Here is a 15,261-nt window from a genome sequence, read left to right on the forward strand (position 1 = left end):
AATTTTCAAAGTCGATATTTTGACCCCAAACTTTGGCAAAATGTTTCCTATAGTTTTCTCCAGTTTTCCCCAAAGTTTCAGCCAGATTGGAACCCTCTCCGAGTTTTCGTGGAGTTTTTTTTTCCTTTTTTGCCGTCTCCCTGAATAACCCCATTAGAGATAACAAAAATGGGTCAACTGATAAAATGTTGGTGATATTAGGATTAACAATTTGTCAGTTGCTCACTTTTTTATATCTTTGACAGAAAACGAGATGAATTAGCTTAAAGTTAAGAGTTAGTTTTTCAACTTACGTGATGCAACAAAATTGAATAGAAAGTCGTATTGTAAGTGGCAGAAACACACCGAAGACGTAAAAGACAGGCAAACACCAAAATATAGAGAGGAAGTGAGATAATAGAAATTCCATAGAAAACCATAAGTGGCCACATCGGAGGATCAGATGAATCACTCATATTGCTTTTCAAAATAGAGATGTTTCGAAACGAGTTTAGAGAAGACTCAAAAAACTTGAAAAGCTCAGGAAAAAACTTGGTTCCTAGAGTGCATTATTCACTCAAAGACAAAGCTAGTACCTACAAGAATAACTACGTGGGAATCTGTTGAGTGTGAGAAGTGTAGAGAATGAAAAAAGTTGGGTTTGAGGGAGAATGAGATTTGGATCTGATGTTGTGAAGAGCATTGAGATCAATTCTAGTTTATTACAAAACAGACTTTGAGTAATTCAAACTGTTATTAGAGGATTCGGACCATCATGCCTGTTATCTTTCTTCCTCGGATGTTTGGTTAATATAAGTAGTGATAATCGCTGAGAAATCGCGATTTGGACATAGCTCTGTAAAAAATAATGAAAATGCGGGCTAATGAAAGTTTTCTGAAAACTTTCAATTTTTCGACTTTCGCAAGTCTAATTTTATGGACTTTTCAAGTTTTCGAAAACATTTTCATAAGAGCGCATTTTCATATTTTCACTCAATTTTCGTCCAAATTTTATGAAAATCTTACAAAAATGTTTGAAATTCACTAGTATTTTTAAAATTTGGACAGAAATTGAGTAAAACAAGAAAATGCGCTTCTATTAAAAATTTTCTCAAAAATTTTTTTGAAAAACCTTGGAAAAAATTGTTTGCAGATGGTTCCTTTCGGTGATCCATTTGGGATAAGTCTGAACATTGAAAAAAAAACGTTTTTTTTATTTCAATAAATCCTGGAAAACCAACAAGAACTTCACATGATAAATGCAATAAGGAACACTAAGCAATACAGTAAATCAACGAGAAATTACAAAACATAAAATACAAAATTTTTCAAAAAGAATTATAATTTTGTGCGAACAGTTGTTTCTGAAAAAAATTTGAGAACGAAATTATACAGCATCGAGAGCATTCTGGAACAGTTCCTCGACCATAGCGATGGGGATTGTCTGAAAGAATGTTTTTGGAAATGTTTTTTAAAAATGTTTTCGATAAAGCGCATTTTCATATTTCACTCATTTTTCGCCCGAATTCCAAATCGAGTGAAATAAGAAAATCCGCTCTAGTGAGAAATTTTCAAAAACTCCAAACTTCTATTTAGTTCTGGTTCAAATTTCATCAATTTATCACCTTATCGTTCAAACTCTCATACTCTTTCCTCAATTCTGCTCCACCGATAACGCCCAACGCCTCCAAGAATTCTGAGCCTGGAATGCCACACGACGTTTTCGAATTTTCCGAAAATTCTCGATTTTGGATGCTCAAGAACTCGGTTCCAGACGATGAAGGTGAATCTGAGCAGCCGGCGACGTCAGGTACGGAAATTGAATATTGCGAAAATCCGTCGAAATCATTTGAAAAACTCTCCTCTTTATCGATAACCGGCGCATTTTTGAGCATTCCGAATGACTTTATGGTCCCAGTAGAGATGCAAACTTTGATTTTAGCAAATTTTTGACATCTACAAAAATGGTTATTTTGAATTTGATTTAGAACAACGAAACTCACTTTCTCAAAAATGCAGGCTTCATTGGAATTTGCAGCGCATGAAATATCGATAATTTCTTCTCCAATGGCAATCGCTCGTCCTCCAAGGTTGGTATCAAATCGGTGTTGAAACTACAAAAAAACCACTTTTTCCGAAAATTCTCAATTGCCAAAATTTCTTTTTAAAAACTCACTGTCTGCATATTTCCATCGGATTTTTGTTGATATTGAATTTCGAATTGAACTTTTTCCAAAAATCGACACTCTTCACATCTACAGTACCCGCAATCAATATTCCACACGAATTTATCGATTTTTCCAGTACAAAATCCCATATTACCGACGGTTTCGGCCACCAATTCCTCCGATCTCCTTGTGATTTTCGAGTGTAATTTATCAACACTCCTTGTGACGAAATTTTGAATTCATATTGACGTTCCATTCTGAAAATGTGCTTTGTTGAAAAAAAGTTATTTTTTCTAACTACTGTACTTTTCAATAAACTGCCGATTGATTGGAATTTCGAGTGACCAGTAGAGCGCGATTTTGTCGTGAACGTTGATTTTCGAAAGATGAAGTTTTGATGAGAGAGTTGAGTGGAAACTGAAACTTATTAAAAACATTAGCGGGAAATTTTAAGATTTTCGGTTGAAATTATCGATTTTCTTGAGTCTCTTCTAGTGTTTTCGACTGTTTTTGACATTTAGGTTTTCGAATTTTTGGCGAATATTCTCATTAGAGCGCAACTTCATATTTTGATAGAAACTATACGAAAACGTGTGAAATTTCCCGCATTTTGATGAATTAAGTTTGGGCGGAAATGTAAATGCGCTCTCATGCGAATTTTATCAAGTTCAAAGATTTGTGGATCCAAATTATCGATTTTCGACTCACTATTTCTCATAAGACGCCGCCGATTTATTAGAGTTCATTCCTGAAGAGCATTCTTCTCGAAACGTCTGCCACGTCTCCTCGGTGATACTGTACTTTTCGAATTCACCAGTTTCCGGATGTTTAGCTACGCGAAGGAGAAAATTCCATATTTCCGTTATAGAAAAGTTCGAAAATCTGCCACGTGGATCTTTTTTAGCTTCCGCCCGTCGTCTGGATCGACATCTCCAGAATTTTCTAATCGATTATCGATTCGTCGCTTTTTCGATGTTTTCGGAGTTTCTGAATCTGACGTCTTCTTAGAGTACACCAGAATCACGCCTTTCCGACCCATCGTCAAATCGTAGTGTTTGTGTAATCTGAAAATGTTTTCTGACATTTCTCGATTATTTGAGGTTTTTTCGAATTTTTTCGCAAAATACCGGCCACTCACTTTCTCAAATATTTCTTATTCACCACGATTCCGAGCGCCCAGTACAAATCGATTTTTTTGTGCATCTCGAACGGTTCCATGTGCAAATTCGGAGCCATTTCATTCAAAAAGTGCTCATGAGCGGCCAACGATTTTTTCGAATATAGTTCAATCCACGAGTCAGGAGATACCGTATACCGATTGCTCAGCTTTGTGACCGGATCTCGAATCACCGACGACAGAAATTTCCACATTTCTCGACTGTTTATCGATTTTTCTTCCGCTCCTTTTCCAGAAGTTTCCACCCATTGCTCATGCTCTCCCATGTTCTTGTAGCTGGTGATATACCAATTCGCGTCGCAAGTCACTTGATACTCGTCTTGGACTCTGCAAAGAAATTTGTGAGAAAATGGGTACCTTTAAAATGCGAAAATCCGGGAAAAATGACCCAAAAACCAGTAAAATCGATAAAAATTAACTAGACTAGGCGAAAAATGAAAATTTCCGAAAATGGCCAGAATATCATTGGAGCGAACCTGCTCGAAACATTTTCAAAAAAAGCTCATAAACCGGTATTTTTTGACGGGTTTGAGAAAATATGAGAAAAAGTTTTGCAAACTTTTTTTCCAAAATTTTCAAATTTTCAGCTGAAAATCAATTTAAAAAAATAACTACCTTTTCAAGAAATTTTTTGTAATTGGCATACCCAGTGCCCAGAACAAGTCGAGTTTTTGACGATCTTCAAATGACGCGAATTCCAAATTCGGAGCCAAAACGCTGTCGAACCTGCAATAAAAATCGATTATCGTGTTTTTTTGCCCTGAAAAAGCCGCACTTTTTAGCATAGTACTCAGCCGATTTCGGAAATCCTTTGTGCGATTTTTTGAATTCTTGCCACGTGGCATCGCCATCGACAAACGGGCGAAGTTTTCTATCAGGCGTTCGAATTCGACTGGCCACAAATCGCCAAATCACGACGTCTTCTAAAATTTCGTCGATTCGGCGAGATCGGAGGTTACTCATTTGCTGGAAAATAGGAAATTCTATGAAAAATGACCCAAAAATTAATAATTTTGAATTTCAAATCGTCAAAAGTGACCTAAAAATCGATAATTGAGACGAAAACAGTTGAAAAAAGGACCAAGAAAATTTAAAAAATAATGTATGAAAAATTGATGAAAAAATGTGAAAACGCCGCCCGCTCGGATTACTGTAGACTTTCGCGGCGAGATCCATCGAAAAGAAAATTTCAGGGTTATTGCACTTGTAACCTTGTTTCTTTATTAAAATGTGTTTTCGGAAAGCGCCCAAAATATTTAGTGTTAACATATTTTATCGTCCTTGAGCGCGTCGGGAGTCTCGACTCGAAACCCGGATGTGCAGGTACAGTAGTCCTCAAATTGGCGTCTGAACAAGGTTAAGCGTTTTGTATTTTTGAGGAGAAGTAATTCGTAGCATCCGTACTGCAGAAACTCGTTTTTATACTTTTACAGCCGTTCAGAGTTTTGGAGGGGAGAGACACAGACGACGAGACACTCTAACTGTCTTTGGATATTATTCACTCAAAGACAAAGCAAGTACCTACGAGAATAAGTACGTGGGAATCTGTTGAGTTTGAGAAGGGAAGAGACTGAAAAACGGGTTTACAGGGAGAATGAGAATTGGAATTGATGTTTTGTAGAGAATTGAGATAAATTCAGTTTTTGTAAACAGTTTTGTCACAGACTTAGAGTTATTCAAAATGTTACTGGAGGGTTTGGCCATCACGACTTGCATCTCTCTTCATCGGATGCTTGGTAGAAGTAGTTATGATCGCAGAGACTTGAAAATCGCTCTGAAAATTTTTTATTATTGATTTCGATTCGGAATCACATACCGTAATATTTCTGTGACATGTAGCTGTCCGGAAGACCTGACTAGCCAAATCCCTATTCAGAAAAAGAATACAAAATGGATTGATGTATGAGAGCAGCCCATTTGCCACAGGATACATAGCTCGCATGTAAAAAATTGGCTTGGTCTGAAACTTTTTGGATTACTGTAGCCTCAAAAAGGAAGGGAGTAACATCATCACTCTGCGAGAAATAATTCTGGAAACCATAGTAAACTAGAATAGCAAAAAAAGCTAGGAGCAGAACGAAAACTTGAATTGCCAGATGAACTTCACGACGAAGGGATCTGGAAGTTTGGAAAAATCTAGAAAACTGGAACCGGGAAATACGGACTTTGAGAATCCTGCAGTGTGTTGTCGGATATAATAAAACAAAGCACTATAAGTAAAAGAGCAAACAACACAAGTAATGCTCACAACTATCAAAGCCATCGAAGTGTTTCTCTGAAATCTTCTGTTTCAGATACATCACTTATAACATAACTATTGTTTAATTATAGTGGATAAGAATTTACTGTCGACCTGAATAACATCATGATCTGCTACTATAGCCATCCGCTCATAATTATCGTAACTAAAATCCGTATCTTTCAGAACCACTACACTAATCAGTGTTGGTGTCAGCCAATATATTAGAATGATTTTTAGGCTAGATGCTGCTTGAACTCTCTGAAAATCGAATTGTGTACATCTAAAGGGGTTTCGGGACTCACAAAAGTTAGTTTATGAGTTGGACAACAGATGACGTAGTATCTCTGAAGGGATAAAAACATGATTCCAGTGCATCTGACATACAGGAAATAGTAGACAGAGTTATAGCTGGCCGCAGTGATGTAGTACTGCTGATAGTCAAAATAAAAGTCACGAATGTAAGGGAGAACTCGCATTGGGTTTGTGCCAAAGAAGAATACCATGGCTAGAAGGTCAGCGATGCACTGGAATTTTCGTTTAATTACGGCTGGACTTCTCAAGCATTGGATTACTAGGTGAGACCTGCTATTTTATCTGACGGTCCTGAAACCGTGAAAATTCGAAACTCACATGTTGCAACAAAATTGAATAAAACACCGAGTTGTAAGTTTTTGACACACGCCGAAGACGTAAAAATGAGACAAATACCAAAAGGTATAGAGGAAGTGATACCAGTGACATTCCATAATAAACCAGCATTGGCCATTTCGGCGGTGCAGAATCACTCATTTTGGGAAAAGGGACTGCAAACTACAAGTTCTAAAACGGAATCCTGGAAGTTTTCCGAATAGACTATAATGATATTCTGAAAATTGAAAACAGCTGGCTTCGAAAAAAAGAGAATAAATATAAATTCATGAGAAAAGGACCAGAAGTCGAACGAGAGTCAAACAATTAATCCCTCCGGAAATCAGCTGTCAGGTAGAGACTACGAACTCTTCGATTTCAATTAAAAAATGCAATTCTCGTTTTCAGACGGAAATTAGTTTTTTGATTATTTGATGCAAAGAGGAAACACTTTGAAACGGATATTTTTCATGAAGAAAAGAGACAGATTCCTGAGACGGATTCTAGAAAATTCAGATATCCGATAATTGGCAAAACAAGGCATTCATAAAATTCAGGCGCATAATTTGGGGGGAACAACAATTTGGAGGTACAAGAGAGTACAAAGTGATTTATAGACTCCCGAGCTATTTGCCTAAAATTCGTGATGAAATAAGTTATGTTTTTGTTCATTGAAAGTTCTCCAAGATCAGACCTTTTGAGGGGGCTTGAATTTTGCTATGTAAGCCAGGATTCACCGTACTGAAAAAAGCAAAATTGTTGAAAATTGCAAACTTCTTCATGGGTATGTGAATCAGGGAATAATTTTGGAAAATGCAAAGTATCAGACTGCAAATATCACATCCAAAATTTGAATATATTCAAATTTCCAGTTTTTGTTCATTATTCTTGATTGAATTGCCCGATCAATTTGACCATCAACAGACTCTTGCAATTCGAATCGAATTGCATTTGTTACAAACCAGTCGATTTCCGCCGCCTGTCGGCGGCTACAATCTTTTGGCTTCACTAAAAACTTTTGAATCTCCAAATCGGAGAGAATCAGAAGAGGAAGTTTTAGTTGATTGTGTTGTCAACTTTCATAAACTGGAGTGACAGTCTGCTTATGCGCCTTCGGGGCTAAACCTTCTGGCTCCCGCTTACAACAGCCTTAACCGATTGAGTTTGGGCTTGGGCAGATAAATCAGAAATGTAGATCAGAAATGTGTCTTAGTTGATACACGAACTTTTCAAAATTTCCTAATTTTTAGAACTAATAATTTTTCCTGAATTCCCGAATATCTTGAAATTTGACAACATAATTTTTTTCAGAAGTTTCGGAATTCAGGAGTCCTGAATTTTCGGAACTGCGATTCTAGAACTCATAGATTTTTCTATTAAAATACTTCATTTCAGAACTCATAATTTCTGAAAATCTGTATTTTCGAGTTTCCGTATTTCCGACTTTCTGAGAATCTACTTCACAAATTCCAAAAATTAAAAATTTTGAAACGAAAAGATTTTCAGAATTTTCTCTAAAACACATTTCTGAGTTTTTGATTCACAAAGTTTATGAATTTTCGAATTTTTAATTCCGAACTTGGGCTTTCTGATATTCTGAACTTCTGAGTTTCTGGTTTTTCTGGTTTTTTTCTTTCGAGATTTTGGATTTTCAAAATTTCGAGTGTTCTAACTTTCAATTTTTTTAATTTCGTAATATTCCGAATAACTGAATTTTTATACTTCTGAATTTCCGAAACATTGGACATTTGAATTGATTTTCAAACTTCAAAATTTCCGAAGTTTCAAATCTCGGTATTTTCGAGTTACCGTTTTTCCAACTTTCCGAATTTCTGAATTAGAATTTTAGAATTTCAGAGTGAAACCAAAATGTTTGAAGCATAGGAATGGTTAGAAATTTCGCATTTTCGAAAAAAAATAATCAAATTTCGTGAATCAGAATCTCCGAAATTCAGTTTTTGAGAAGTTCGGGGATTCAGAAAGTCAGATTTTTAAAGTTTCCTGAACTTTTTCTTTCTCTCTTCTTTCAAAACTAAGACTAAATAATTATTTCCACAAAATCACCTTTTTGTCAGATATAACGTGGAAAAGAATAAAAAAAGGGGGTTGGGCGGGAATGACGTAAATATTATTTTTGAAAGATTTGCACTGTAGGAATGGAGTAACGTCTCCAGATGACGTCCGAAACAAAATTTCAAAATGAAAAATAGACGGGCAACATCTTGCTGCTATTTCTGATCGTCTGTGAAAATGGGAACAAACGGGCACACAGACAGAATTTGGTGATTGTTAATAGTAAAGATTGTTATTTTGAGAACAGAATAGTATTTTTTGATCAGTTTCTCGAAATTGTCAAAGAAACAAATTGTTTTATTTTGAATATTCGAACAGTATTTCAAACCACTTTAATTCATAAACTAGGTCTTTATTATTATTTATGTACATGAAAACCTGTCAGAATTACATCAAAACTACAATTATTTAAAAAAGAACTCGATTGATTTCCTTTCTCTCCGGTATTGTTCTCTTTGATCCGATTTGAACCACATTTCGATGAAAACTGTGATGTTTGGTAGAAGTCGATGCTATCCCCGATGTCTTGGAAACTTCGCTCTGAAAAATAATTAATTAATGATAATAACGGCTGAAATCTATTTACCACTTTATACTTATGACATGTCAACGAACGGATAACTTGTCGTGCGAGATCCTTATTTAAAAACAGAATACAAAATGGATTAATGTAGGAAAGCAATCCATTAGCCACTGGATACAAGGCTCGCATGTAGAATATGGGTCCAGTCTGAAGTTTTCAAAGTTACTGTAGTTTGATAATGATACTCTTACATTATGAGTTTGGGAAAAATAATTTTGAAATGCATAGTACAGAAGGATGACAAAAAATGCTAATAGGAGTACAAAAACTTGGAAAGCCAAGTGAACTTCTCGTCGGACAGATCTGAAATTGTCAGGTGGTTATAGTTAATGTGAAGAGACTGAGCACCTCGAAAGTCCTGCAGTGTGTTTTCTAATGTAGTAAAATAGTGCACCATAGGCCATGGAACAGAGAATGCATGTTAAGGTGACTACTATTAGTGCCATAAGAGTATTTCTCTAAAAATACCTTTTTCAAATAAAATTTTTGAATGGTTAGAAGTCTTTCATACCTTGATAACCTCTTGATCTGCAATAACCGCCATTGATTCGAAACTTTCATACTCGAAATTAGTATCCGTCAAAACCACCAAACTGATTAATGTTGGTGTTATCCAGTAAACAGAAAATATTTGCAGTTTCGATGCGAATTGAACTTTCTGAATTTTTAAAATACTTCAATAAGTCCATCAAAATATATCTGACTTACTTGAGTGAGGATAGAAGTAGGGCTAGTAATAATCAGGTATCTTTGAAGGGACAGAAACACGATTCCAGTGCATCGAATGTAAAGGAAATAGTAGACAGAGTTGTAACCGGCTGAAAAGAAAATGGTTTTAATTTTTATCGATTTTTTTTTCAGATCACCTGCTGCCACATAATACTCTTGGTAGTCGAAAAGGAATTTTCGAGTTACTGATAAGCTCTTCAGAAGAGTGTGGGCCAGAGAGAAAAGCATTGCTATGATGTCGACGATGCACTGAAAACAATTTTGTCAACTTTTTTTGGAATGAGTAGTTCATCAATTAACTTTTTGATCTATGTTTTATTTTTCTGCAACTCTAATTATCCTTATAAAACCATTTCCCACCACTGCGCACTTTCAAAACATCAAAGTTGTTTTCAGATTGTAAGGTGTGTGGGAAACTCTTCAAAACACATTACTCGAGATGATGACTGATTCTATGCTTCACCGAATATTCTAAAAACTCACATGCTGCAACAAAATAGAGTAAAAAGTCGTATTATAGGCTCTCGAAACACTTCGAAGACGTAAAAGACATCCACAGACAATAATATACAGCGGAAGTGAAACGAGAGACATCATGTAGAACACTTTACTCGGCCATTTCGGAGGAATCAAATCCGTGGTGGAAGAAGAATCGTTCATTTTGAATATGAGCAATGGATCAAGAAATACTGAAAATTGTGGAGTAAATGTTTTCAGTTGGAAGAGCAAACAAAGAAAAGATTGAAAAATAAACTCAAAACAACAATCTGGAAAGGAAGCAGAAATGAAATATGAGCCGAAAAATATTTGGAAGGTGGTTTTTGGAAGCGAGCAGATTTAAGAAATATTTTTTGCGAAAAACCTGTAATAGAAGGGCCCAAGTCAAGTTTGAGCCAGTTCATCTCGATTCCTGTGAAAGTATCAAAAATGTATCAACTGGCAAAACATTCATCATATTATGATACACAATTTATCAGTTGACAACTTCTTTATATCTTTAACAGAAGCCGATAAAAATTGACTGAAAGGTAAAAGTTAAGGGCCCTCTTAAGGTTTACAGTATCTCTCAGGATGTTTTTTGACATGATGAGAAAACCTATTCAAAATTGATTGATGGATTACTGTATGCCAACTCTGGTCACTCTCCTCATGCAAAAAAACTGAAAAAGATGTTCCTTTCAGAACCCACTTAAAGTAGGCGGAACCGATGAGACACAAGTGAAAACAAATTCAATTTACTTTTAGACAAAACGTTCAATGATTGAGAAAGAAAAAAAACATACATCCTTCTCATCCTTTTACTCGTTAAAAAGAAGAGAATTTCTTATTTGGTTCTGCTTTTCAGAGGAAAAAGAGAAGAAACTAAATACACAGGAGTTTCCTTTTGTTCAATGTGGGAATTTTGAATCAAAATTAGTCAAAAAGAAAACTGATGTAAGATATGAAAAAAGGTACAAAGATACAACTCGACGATCCGGAATGCATCTGATTTGAGAAAGTATTATTTATGATTATTTATTATTCTGAGGTACCTTATTTTCCACCCCGGTTGAGATCAAAAATCTCTTCTCTTCCAGAAAAACAACAAAAGAAGCATCTTGTGCTTTCCAGAAAATTATGAAAACAACAAAAAAGTTTACAGCTGTATACAGTCAATCTATTAAATTGAAAAATGTTTATTTCCTTTCTCCTTTTTACAAAAGATTTTTGATTTTTCAAGCAAAGATAACTCTTTGATTTGCTCCTCCTTCACCTCTCCGTGATCCCTCTTTTCTACTGGTCACCGAATGTTTTGTGGATTGAGATGCGTTGACGGAGACTTGAACTTCGCTCTGAAATAAAATGAAATTTGTGTTTTGGATCTTTGTCCAAATATCCCTTACAACTTTGTACTTATGACAAGTCACTGTTCGATATACTTGCCGAGCTAGATCCCTATTCAAAATCAAGATGCAATAAGGATTGATATAGGAGAGCAATCCATTAGCAACAGGGTACAAAGCACGCATGTAAAAAATTCCAGGTCCCGTCTGAAAGAAAACTCTCAATTTTTATATACTGTAGTGGCCAATAAGATCTGCGAAAACTTATTTTTCGGCTGATTTTGCCATTTTCACCATTTTCATGAGTTTGGAGCTCGGGTGTCAAGTGTCAGATCACTTTGAATATTTTGGACAGTGAAAAACTGATCTAGATTAAAACTTTGCGTTCACAGAGTTTTTTAAGAATTTATTTTATTCCCGATTTCTGAAAGACACCCCTTTTTGGACCGTTTTGTACTGAAAGCATGAAAAAACTGATGTCATTCAGAAATCGGCAATGAGCTAAAAAACTAGGACCTCCCAAAAAGTTTTGAAGTTCTGTGAATGCAAAGTTTTCAATTTAGGTCTTTTTTACACTTTCCGAAGTTTTCAAAGTGATCCGACATTTGACAGCAGAGCTCCATACTTCGAAAAATAGTCAAAATAGCCAAAAATCAACAGTAAAATACCTTTTTGCATATTTTATTGGATGGTATTTTCGGAGACCAACTTACATTTGAGATTTGCGAGAAGTAGTTCTGAAAACCATAGTAAGCAAGAATCGCAAAAAAAGCCAAGAGAAGAACAAAAACTTGGAACGCCAGATGAAGTTCTCTGCGGAGATTTCTGCAAACACAAACAGAATTTTTCAGAAAAAAAATCTGTGAAATTCTGACTTTGACATTCCAGATGTGTGTTTTCTGACATAATAGAAAAGTGCACCGTATGCCAGGGAACAGAAGATACACGTCAATCCAACAACGATCAGAGCCATCAACGTATTTCTCTGGAATAGTTTTGGCTAACGGGCTCTCAAACCTGCACATTACCTTAATCACTGATTGCTCGGCTATAATTGCCATAGTCTCCAACTTATCATACTGGAAGTTCGTATCGGTTAAAACCACCAAACTGATTAAGGTCGGTGTTATCCAATAAACTAAAATTATTTTCAGTTTCGATGCATGCTGAACTTTCTGAAAGCATTTTGAAATTTCAATATCAACTTTTCAATGGTTCCCACTTACATGAGTGATAATAGAATTAGGACATGTTATAACGAGATACCGTTGAAGAGACAGAAAGACAATTCCGGTGCATCGAATGTAGAGGAAGTAGTAGATGTGGTTATAGCTCGCTGTAATTGAGGGTAATTATAAAATTAATTAAAAATGACTCACAAGCTGCGAGATAATAACTTTGGTACTCAAAGTAAAACTCGCGAATTCCGGGTACCGTGCGAACGGAATTGGTAAAGAAGAATAGGAACATGGCTAGAAGATCAGCGATACACTGAAACAGTATAGTTTAGTCTGATGTTTCTAGTTTGTTTCTTTTTTGTTCGAACATAACAGAAGTTTAAGCATCAGTGCTCTTTCGACTAAATTGGGAAAGTCGAAATGACGACAACTCACATGTTGTAATAATATTGAGTAGAATGTTGTGCTGTATGCTTTTGAAAGACATCGAAGACGTAAAAGACACACAAAAACAGTAAAATACAGAGGAAACGAGACAATCGACATTCCGTAAAAGGCTTTGAGAGGCCATTTCGGAGGAATCAGATCCGAGGAATTGTTCATCTGAAAATGTTTTATATTGATGGGAATGTTTAGAAATGTGGAACGCGTTCTGAAAAAGATGGATATTTTTAAAACGTTATTTAGAAGATGTAACTTTGAGCTTCTGAAGTTACCAATTCTGTGTGAAATTCATTAAGCTTAAGTATTTCCGGAGTTTCTGGAATTTGTGAACTTCAAAACTTCAGTCTTTTAAAATTCCGAACGTGTGAGGCTTAACCTTAAAAATCTGAAAATCGAGGGGATCGGAAATTCAAAATTCAAAAAGTAAGAAAATCGGAAGCTAAGAAATCAGTGAATTCAAAAACTCGGAGTTTTGAAATATCGAAAATTCAAATAATGTAGATCCGGAGACTCCGAAATTTGAGAACTTAGAAATTTAAATCTGCTAAATTTCTGAATTCAGATATAAATATGAATGTTCAAATTCCAGAGGTTCATTACAACCAGAATTTCGAAAATAAACTTTTCAGAATTTATAAAAATTTTGTTTTTTTCGAACCTCTGAGAACCTGAATCTCTCTCACATTCAGAACTTAAAAATTCTCACTTTTCGCATTTCTGATTTTATTATTTTTTCTGATTTTCCAAATTCTTAAAATCCTGAAAGAACAGTCAAATTCCGAGATTTTCAGTTTCCGAATTAGGAATATCTGAAACTGGGAATATTTATATTTCCAACTTTCCGTATCTAGACATTGATAAACCTCGGGATAAAAGCGTTCTAACCTTTTCAGAAGAAACAATTTCAAATATTTGATTTTCAACTTCCCAGAAAAAACTCCAAATGATGGCAAAAAAACAAGAAATAAGAGAGAGCAAAAAGTGTGGAGGTGCATGCTTGACGATGCAGAATGTGTGCATCTGATTAGATTAATTCCATGAGTATCTCCCATTATTTATTCTTTTTTGAGCACGCTGGAAGGGAGAAACAAACAAGGAATAGGAGGAGTTGGAAGTCGAAGAGAAACTAGACACTTCTTGGTACGGGTGGATTAATTATGAGGAAACTGAATTGGCAATTAAGATAAAAAACGGAGGAACTCCAAATTTTGGTCTTCAGGAGTTTCTTTCGGCATTCTGAAATTTTGAATCTCTCAAATTCTGAAACTCTCAAATTCGGAAATTTCGAAGTTCTGAATTTCTAAGACTTCGAAGTTCTGAAGTTCTGAAAGTTTAAAAATCTGAAACTCCGAAAACTTGAAGTTCTGAAGTTTTTGAAAATCTGAAACTCTGGAAAATTTGTAAAGTTATGATTCAGAAACTGAAAATTTGTAATTTTATGATTCAGAAACTCTAAAAGTTCGATATCCTTAAATTCGGAAATTATGAAAATCTGAAAATCTAAAAATCTTACAAGGGAGTTACTTGAGGGAGCGGGTTTAACTTTTTTTGAAAGTTTGGGAGCAAATAGAAGAGCTTATGAGGAATCCAAATCTGTTTAAAAAAATCAGCAAAATGCTCACATGAGCTGAGTTATGACCTAGAAAAGTTTCCCTATGATTAAGCAATTTCCCGTGAAATTTTTTTCACGAAATAGTGTATTTCTTTTAAAACAATAGATTTCAATCAGCAGTGTGGTAAAGTGGTAAAATGGCAAGTTCAGAGGAGGAAGGTTGTAGGTTCGATTCTCCCGATCCCAAAAATTTTGCAAAATTTTTTGTTTATTTTAAGCTGCCAGAACTGGCTCTGGAATAAAATTTACGCAATTTAAACATGTTTTTCGGGAGTTTCTCGTTATGAATAGGCATTTTCCAGAATAAAAACAGACATTTAATTTTTGAAGAAATTCACAAATATGCATGGGTTCATCGAATATTTTTTTTTTAATTGAAAAAACAGTTGAGGATTCTAAACACATCGGTAGCATTCGATGACAAACTGCTGGAAACATATGTTCTTGGCACAATACGCGCATTTGACCATTGACATTGTTTTGCACCCAGATAATTGGCACTTTCCATAAACTTTCCGGTCGAAGCAATATTGAATTGGTCTGTCACATTTCGGAGCGCAACTGTCCACATAACCGCCAGAATACCAGGCATACTGTCTCCATTCTTGGAAAATGGGAGAGCACAT

The 15,261-nt window shown here is 35.4% G+C and overlaps 6 protein-coding genes across 6 annotated transcripts in view; all 6 read right to left on the reverse strand.

Moving 5' to 3' along the window:
- Positions 1-284: 284 nt before the first annotated feature.
- On the reverse strand, positions 285-431 carry CBG26378 (the record flags this gene model as incomplete). The annotated part of the gene is made up of 1 exon (XM_045235386.1): positions 285-431. The coding sequence occupies one exon, from the start codon at positions 429-431 to the stop codon at positions 285-287; it is 147 nt and encodes a 48-aa protein (XP_045098441.1).
- A 935-nt stretch (positions 432-1,366) lies between these two features.
- CBG26377 lies at positions 1,367-4,287 on the reverse strand (the record flags this gene model as incomplete). The annotated part of the gene is made up of 9 exons (XM_045235387.1): positions 1,367-1,423; positions 1,605-1,935; positions 1,983-2,093; positions 2,156-2,404; positions 2,454-2,564; positions 3,059-3,211; positions 3,286-3,651; positions 3,940-4,050; positions 4,100-4,287. The coding sequence occupies 9 exons, from the start codon at positions 4,285-4,287 to the stop codon at positions 1,367-1,369; spliced, it is 1,677 nt and encodes a 558-aa protein (XP_045098440.1).
- A 721-nt stretch (positions 4,288-5,008) lies between these two features.
- Positions 5,009-6,355, reverse strand: CBG05478 (the record flags this gene model as incomplete). Its single annotated transcript, XM_045235388.1, has 7 exons — positions 5,009-5,098; positions 5,141-5,284; positions 5,331-5,442; positions 5,490-5,599; positions 5,678-5,824; positions 5,869-6,090; positions 6,197-6,355. 7 exons carry the CDS (start codon positions 6,353-6,355, stop codon positions 5,009-5,011), a joined length of 984 nt encoding a protein of 327 aa, XP_045092956.1.
- A 2,319-nt stretch (positions 6,356-8,674) lies between these two features.
- Cbr-srv-24 lies at positions 8,675-10,238 on the reverse strand (the record flags this gene model as incomplete). Its single annotated transcript, XM_002633553.2, has 8 exons — positions 8,675-8,806; positions 8,853-8,996; positions 9,041-9,152; positions 9,198-9,307; positions 9,361-9,507; positions 9,558-9,667; positions 9,716-9,827; positions 10,062-10,238. 8 exons carry the CDS (start codon positions 10,236-10,238, stop codon positions 8,675-8,677), a joined length of 1,044 nt encoding a protein of 347 aa, XP_002633599.2.
- A 1,055-nt stretch (positions 10,239-11,293) lies between these two features.
- Cbr-srv-33 lies at positions 11,294-13,182 on the reverse strand (the record flags this gene model as incomplete). The annotated part of the gene is made up of 8 exons (XM_002633552.1): positions 11,294-11,410; positions 11,462-11,608; positions 12,115-12,226; positions 12,277-12,386; positions 12,430-12,576; positions 12,628-12,737; positions 12,781-12,892; positions 13,015-13,182. 8 exons carry the CDS (start codon positions 13,180-13,182, stop codon positions 11,294-11,296), a joined length of 1,023 nt encoding a protein of 340 aa, XP_002633598.1.
- A 1,823-nt stretch (positions 13,183-15,005) lies between these two features.
- Positions 15,006-15,261, reverse strand: part of CBG05475 — a gene marked incomplete at both ends in the record, with an annotated part of 6,374 nt that continues 6,118 nt past the window's right edge. The window contains one exon of the mRNA XM_045235390.1: positions 15,006-15,261. Coding sequence (XP_045092955.1) covers positions 15,006-15,261 — 256 coding nt within the window.

Source organism: Caenorhabditis briggsae (genome assembly GCF_000004555.2).
Source record: "Caenorhabditis briggsae complete genome, chrIV, whole genome shotgun sequence".
NCBI lineage: Eukaryota > Metazoa > Nematoda > Chromadorea > Rhabditida > Rhabditidae > Caenorhabditis > Caenorhabditis briggsae.